This window comes from Vicia villosa, linkage group LG3, assembly GCF_029867415.1.
Source record: "Vicia villosa cultivar HV-30 ecotype Madison, WI linkage group LG3, Vvil1.0, whole genome shotgun sequence".
In the NCBI taxonomy this organism is placed as follows: Eukaryota; Viridiplantae; Streptophyta; class Magnoliopsida; order Fabales; family Fabaceae; genus Vicia; species Vicia villosa.
The window spans coordinates 103,198,307-103,206,130 of NC_081182.1; the positions used below are offsets into that span (position 1 = coordinate 103,198,307).

General features: G+C 32.3%; 2 protein-coding genes across 2 annotated transcripts; one reads left to right on the forward strand and one right to left on the reverse strand.

Annotated features, from left to right (window-relative positions):
• The first annotated feature begins 397 nt into the window (after nt 1–397).
• LOC131658693 (uncharacterized) lies at nt 398–1,610 on the forward strand. The gene is made up of 2 exons (XM_058927960.1): nt 398–721; nt 831–1,610. Exons 1-2 carry the CDS (start codon nt 398–400, stop codon nt 1,608–1,610), a joined length of 1,104 nt encoding a protein of 367 aa, XP_058783943.1.
• Nucleotides 1,611–6,812: 5,202 nt separating this feature from the next.
• On the reverse strand, nt 6,813–7,575 carry LOC131656461 (chaperone protein dnaJ 11, chloroplastic-like). Its single transcript, XM_058926173.1, has one exon. It carries the CDS (start codon nt 7,491–7,493, stop codon nt 7,005–7,007), a length of 489 nt encoding a protein of 162 aa, XP_058782156.1. The 5' UTR covers nt 7,494–7,575; the 3' UTR covers nt 6,813–7,004.
• Nucleotides 7,576–7,824: the final 249 nt, after the last annotated feature.

The following is a 7,824-nucleotide window of genomic DNA, read 5'->3' on the forward strand; positions in this document are numbered from 1 at the left end:
AGAAGTGATGACTTTGGAGTGACAATGAGATGTTGAATTTATAGTCAAAGTGGATGCATTGTATAGACCAATGGATTAACAAGTGTAGTGCATGCAAAGAAGGTGCAATCTATTATCCAACTTTCATAATGACTCATGCATGCTACTACTCTATTGATGGGATAGAACAATGGTTGAAGTGACAATTGCATGCATGCATGCAACAAAAAACGAGCCACGTTTGGGTCCGGCCAACCCTTGGACGGACGTGAACTAGCCACGTTTGGGTCCGGCCAACCCTTGGACGGACTGAAACATGTTTCGTCCTTTGCCTGGACCACCCCCCACGTGTCCACTTTTGCCATGCATGGTTTAAATACCCCTTTGCTTGGACCACCCCCCCAGAGGGACATTGTTGATGGCTGTGGCGCAGGATGGGAATGGTAACATTTTTCCAATTGCTTTCGCTATTGTCGAGGGTGAAAGCAAGGATGCTTGGAGTTTTTTCCTTCGTAATCTAAGAAGCCACGTGACACCCCAACCCAATCTATGCCTAATATCAGACAGACATCCATCGATTAAAAGTGCCTATGATGATCCTGCAAATGGATGGCAAAATCCTCCGTCTTCACATGTCTACTGCATTAGGCATATCGCGCAAAATTTTATGCGTGTGATTAGAGACAAGGAACTACGTAAAAAACTCGTCAACATGGGTAATAGTCTAATTGATCTTTGTGAAGTACATTTTTCAAATGATCTTTGTCGGTTTCTTGACATGTTTATTATTTGTAACATGATATGCATTGACGGAGTCAACGTACAACTACTATAGAACCGAAATTCGTCAGACAAATAGAGATGCTTTGGAGTGGATTGAAAATATCCCCAGGGAGAAGTGGGTAAGGGCGTTTGATAGAGGGAAACGATGGGGACACATGACGACTAACCTTGCAGAAGCAATGAACTCTGTGCTAAAGGCAACCAGAAACCTTCCAATAGCGTCTTTGTTTTCGGCCACATATTTTCGGATGGGAGCATTATTTGGTCAACGTGGACATGAATGGACAAAGAGGTTGACATCAGGCCAAACTTTTACAGACAAGTGTATCAAGGGGATGACTGAAGAAGTCAACAAAGCAAGCAGTCATAATGTTTATCCGTTTGACCGGGAGAGGTTCTATTTTATGGTGGCCGAAAGAATAAACCGCAACGATGGTCGACCAACTGGTACTTACGGTGTTGATCTGCGAAAAAGAACATGTGATTGCGGAAAATTTCAAGTGTTCCATTTGCCTTGCTCACATGTGATTGCAGCATGTGAAAGTATACGCCAAGACTACACCATTCACATACCCGACGTGTTCAAGATTCAGCATGTTTTTAAAGTCTACCAACAAAGCTTCCAGATCCTCCCACATCAAGACAATTGGCCGCAATATAGAGGAGCTACTATTTGTCATGACGAAACTATGCGTAGGAAAAAGAGAGGTCGCCCAAATAGTACTCGGATTCGAACCGAAATGGACGACGTGGAAAAGGAAAAGAGAATGTGTGGGATATGCCGTGAAGTAGGCCATATCCGAAGTAAATGTCCAAATGTAGCAGGCCCGTCCAATAGGCCTCGTTAATGTTTACTTCAACTAGCTTTATGAATGTAATATAATGTCTTTTTAATTGAGTTTGCAACCATCAATAACTAAAACAACGTTTCACATTAAACATAACTAAAACAACATTTCACATTACTAAAACAACATTCAATGACAACGAAATAAAGACAGCCACAAATAAAACAACCACACAGGAAACAATTAAAACGACCCCACAGGAAACAAATAAAACATATTCTAAGAGATTACAACCATCAACCCAATATCATGTGGTCCTAGCATCATCATAAGGACACCAGCGTCATTTTTCACGGCTCTCCAAGAACGAGTTATTACTCCATTTGGGCCTTTCTCCGTGACCTGCCTTTCAATTTTCCTTATCTTTTCACCCTCGAGAATGTTTCCGTCTAACCATCCGATCAAGTGCCTCTGTAGATGCTCGAAAGTTTGGGTGTTCCATAGTTTGATCTTCAGCGGAGGCTTTGTTGCTGAAAAAAATAATATTGCATCTCTCTTCATAGGTGGAAACGTTGGAAGGGGTTCAGAAGACATCTCCAATAGTAACACTAAACCTTCAATTGTAACTGGTGTGAGTGCAAATGTGGCTGTACAATCTTATTTATAGGCAAAAAAATAATAATAAAATATATGTCCTCGTCCATCTATTGGCCGAACCTACACATGCTCATTCATCTATTGGCCGAACCTACACATGTTCGTCCAACCCGTGACTTACTCATATTTTTAATAATTAAAATAGCATTTTTTTAATTTTTTATTATATTTTATTATATTTTAATCATTAAATAATAAAAAAACAATTTTTATAATTAATAAATCTTTAAATTCAATTAAAAAAAACGAAAAAAAAAGCCCTAGTTTGCGTCCGGCCCACCCCTGGCCGGACCCCAACTTGCAAAAAAAAACATTTTCCAGTCCGTCCAAGGCCTGGCCGGACCTGAACTGGAAGTGTGGCATTTTGGTATTTTTTTTCAGTTTGTGGCATTCTGGTATTTGAATTTCATATATGTGGCATAGTGGTAAAAAAATCTATATTTATGGGTGTGAATTGAAAAAAAAGAGTCAAACAGTCGTACTAATAGGAACTTACACAGTTTAGAAGCATCTATGGGTGTAGGTAGTCCTCTCCAAGAAGTATAGACTTTAGCAAATGAGTTAAGTGCTTGCAAAAATCTAACATCACACGGGCAGCTTCCGCAGTGTGGCTTGATGTTAAAAAAAAAATTTTGGTACATGAAAAAAAACTTCCTTTATAGAGAAAATAAACTTTCGTCTTTTGTGAGTTTTAGTCATGTCTACCTACAATCTCTATGTTTCCCCATCCTCCCTTTTGTTGATTCATCAAACCGTTTATTTCATAATGATCAAAATCGTCCACTCACAGACTAAAACTTAATTTTTTGTTATACATAAAGAACTTTGCTCAACTCTATATTTACATCTAACATTTAAGTTTCTATGTTTTCTCTCATCTGCTCGTTGAGTTATCTGAGCCCTTTCTCCTCTTTCTGGTCATCAAATTCTAGAATACTTTTACCACTTTCGAATAATTATTCTTTGAAAAATCATCTCTCTAAAAAAAATCGAAAAAATATGCTAACTACAGATCGAGTGGTCTCTATACCATATTTAAGAATAATATTCATATCATATACAAAGGTGTAATATATTTTTAAACTAGGGGTCGTTTCAACTTTCAAGGCTCAGCAAGCTCGGACACGTACCCGGATTCAATTTCTATTTTTTTTGTATTCCCTTCAATTTAATAATCAATTTTTAGACAAAATTAAAGATAAAATTAACGGCAAAATTAATAAAAATATGATGTAAAAATTAAAACAAATAAATAATCAACAATATAAAATTTTTGTCAGGTCTGTCTAAAATTCTTGACTCCATGGTTTAAATAATTTCTGCAATAGTTATATACCTATCTAATACATAATTCAATTCAATAATATCTTTAATTGTAAAATCTTTTTAGAATTATTTCGTTAACAAAAGGAACAATTATTCCTTTTAATCTTACAACTGCAATGCAACTATCACAATAAAAAAAATTCTTTTATTAATAATCAACAAATTATTATAGTTTTCAACTTGATCAATATTGGTCAAATCCTTACCGTCTTCTCATCCACCAATTGTCTGTGGTCATAACTCAAGTAGTATTAGTATGCACGCAATGGCAATTGGTCATGACCATATTTAATCACCTAATTCTTACACGTAAATTAAATGAATAATTTTTCTGGCTATAGTTATTTTTTGTTTTGATGTTTTTCTGGCTATAGTTAACTACAGTAACATAGATATTGACTAAGGATTTCATTTCTTGAGGCATGGAACTAAAGCTGTCCGGGTTTAGTGGAGAATTTATGTAAGCATTTAAAATTGACATTCTCACCTTAAAATTTCCATGATTAATAACGACAAATAAAGGTTGACACGAGTCTTGACTGAATATTATGTTCATATATTAATTTAATGAAAATTAACTTATTCAATGTTTGTAAAATGAGCTTGATGTTGATTCAAACCAGAAATAGCATAATTTGGTACATTACAAGACTTTTACTGAATTTAATTTATCTCATTTATAGAAGACTAATCAATCTAGATCTAACTAAGATGGGATTAGAAATTTTGTCAATACACCCCCACATTCGACAATAATGAATTTGATGCATGCAAATAAATGATAGATAACTCATGATTTGATCAATAAATTTTAATATCATATCTGAATTAGAATTAAGTTTAATTTATTTTTATATAATATGAGAGGTTTTACTCTATATAGTTTTTTATTAATCTCTATCATTAAACAACATGGAATATCGGTTTTTTCTAATATACCTCGTCATGATTAGTACTATTGAGCTTTGTATGTAATGGATAGCTCAAATTGTCGAAAAATGAGATTTTGTTTTTTTCTAGTATTCCTTACGTCTAATACTATTGAATTTGATATATATATATATATATATATATATATATATATATATATATATATATATATATATATATATATATATATATATATATATATATATATATATAAATGACGATAGAGTATTTATACCCTATTAAAAATAAAGTTTTAGTATAATTCAATAATAAAAATCCGATTTATAAGATTATGTTTTTGCAATCATTGTTTTCACAAAATTAAGAAATTAAAAAAAAAGGTATCTTTATCGGTTCGGTATTATCAACCACCAATGAGATAAACTACCTACCTTTTTGTAATTGGATTTGTGCATTCATCTACGAGATCAATTGTTTATGGTCATATTTAATCATATATATAGTTTTAACAATTAATTTAAATAAATAATTTTTCTGGCTATCATTACCTATCATAAATATTAATTAAGAATTTCATTTCTTTAGGCATGGAACTAAAACTCTCTGAGTTTAGTGGAGAATTTATGAAAGCATCTAAGAATGAGCTAATCAATATATAGTTTTAACAATTAATTTAAATGAATAATTTTTCTGGCTATCATTATCTAGCATAAATATTAATTAAGAATTTCATTTCTTTAGGCATGGAACTAAAACTCCCCCAGTTTAGTGGAGAAATTATGAAAGGATCTAGGAATGAGCTAATCAATAAAATTTAACTTATTCAATGTAATCAATGTTTGTGAAAATAGATTGATTTTGATTCCAAATAGAAAGAGCTAATTACTAATCAACCCTTAGCCTTCAAGGTCTTCAAGGTGATGACTCATGTTGTTTTGGTGCGGTTGTTATGTTGTTATTGTTATTTTGGAGCACACTAAATTTATAATTTTTTTAGTATTTTCGAAAATACATTTTTGAAATAACTTAATTTTTAGTGTTTGAAAATTTTGAAAGATGCATTTCTAAAATAACACAATATTTATAAAAAAATTAAAATCAAAATGAATCAATTATATTAATAATATAATTAATTGTATTAATTAAAATATATAATTAAATATACACCTTTATAATTAAGATATAATAATAATAATATCAACTTATTAAATATTTAAATCAACACATTATTTACATATAAAATTAGTTAAAGAAAAAAATTAATATAAATTAAATTTATAATGCTAATAAGAGTATATTTTTAACATGATAATTTCATTAACTATAATATAAAATGTTATAATCATTTAAAAAATAATTATTTTTATAATTTAAAAAAATTTGTGACAAATAAATTATTACAAAATTAAAATTTTATTTAATCTCCTTAACCTTTATTTATAACAATTTATATTTAAGTTATTTTTTATTAATGATAATTCAATTTAATAATATTATAACTATGTTATAAATAAAATATATTTTTAAAATAAAATCAAAATAAATTTGAGATATTGGTTAATTCGGATATGTATATTCGAATTAACCAATATCCAAAATTTATATTTTTTAGGGCTGAGTTAATCAATATTCCAATTTTTTTTTAGATGCATGTGCGTTTGAATATGCATATTTAAAAGACATTTTAGAATTTTCATAAATGTTTTTAATCCTATATTAGTGTAGAGAAAAAATCTGTAAGATTAATCCATCCACTAGTTCAGAAGTAGGATTGGATTGTTTAAAAAATTACCTAATCATACCGAAAATAAAAAAAGTGTTAAAAAAAAGTTTAAAAATTTTTATTAAAAAATTGTATTCTAAAGATATGATGCGGTTCGGAATTATTAATCATTACTTCCTCTGCTTTACGATGGGTGATTTATTTAGAATAACATAATGTTTTAAAATGAGTGATTTATTTCAATATCTTATATAATTTTTTCAATTCTACATTCTAATTATAATGAGTGATCCGTTTGGAATAAAATGATGTCCCAAAATGAATGATCCATTTCGATTTCTAATACACTTTTTCCAATTTTGCCCTCTAACTAATAAAAGTTTCATCATTTCCAATACATAATAAGGGTATTATAGTAAAAATACTATTCTCTTACTTTTAACAATTTTTCTTAATCTGTGTGAAATGGTGGGCTGCGTCACTCATTGTGAGACGGATGGAGTATTAATAAAGAGTCCTACCCTTAAGCTTGTGGCCTGATAGCTCAATAGGCCCATAGTGTTCATGAGGTTTTCCAAGACAAAGTGTTTGAAAGTAAATATGCTTTTATTCTTCTTTTTCTTAAATCGCAGAAAAAAGAAAACAAAAACTTTTGAGAAAAAAGATTTACATTCTCACAACAAAAAATGACAGAATTTACATTATTTTAGTTTTTCACTCTACTCCAGCTAAAGTTGGTAAATTTCATAGAGAAAGAAAAAAAAAATGTCAGTAATTTCAAATCTCATCACTCTCTCTTTCTAATATTTTTTTTGGTGATGTTCTTTGTTAATATTACGGAGCAAGCTTCACGCTTTCTACCAGCATTGGTCCGTTTCCCATCTCCGGTTCGTATAATATCCAGAATACCGTTTCTGTGTCATCGGAGCCGAAAACTGCCGGCTTCTTCCGCCGTGTACTGCCATCAGCGACATATCGTAAACCGCTCTCGTCGACGGATCATAAAGCGTCTCATAAGCGTTGCGGATCTCGATGAAGTCTCCGTCGTCGCACTCCGGCAAGCGTCGTGCCGCCGTGTCGGGATGGTAAACCTTTGCTAGACTTCGGTACGCCGATCTGATGTCCGTAGGTGATGCTCCTGGCTTAAGTCGGAGAACTTCGTACAAACTCTTCGCCGGCCGCCGTGACTCGACTGCTGCCGCTACGGCTCGGATTGAAACCCTGCGGCGAGTCGAGTGATTGGAACTCGGTTTCTGGAAGGACCTAGAGGATGTGGAACAGTCTTCGGTGAATCGGAGAGGACGAACACCGGAGAGACCAGCGACAGCGAAACCCAGTGTAGCCATAATCGGAAAACTTTGCAAGGGGTAAAATGGGAATGTGAAATGTTAGAAGTTTTTCTGTTATGCATTTAGAGATTATGTGATGAGTATATGTTTATATAGAGGTCAATGAAAAGAGAGAATGAATATAGAATGAAGGGTATAAAAGGCAATTCGGTTTGCACGAGGGATGAATGTTTAACTGCGTGGGGTCTATTAAAGAAAAAGAAAGTGGAACAAATGCTGCAGTGCATTTTGAAAGGGCCTCTAGAAGGCAAGGACAACAGTAGAGTCGACATTAGGAGGAGTACTTATTGCTATAGGATTATTATTCAACAAAAAATATCATGGTTTT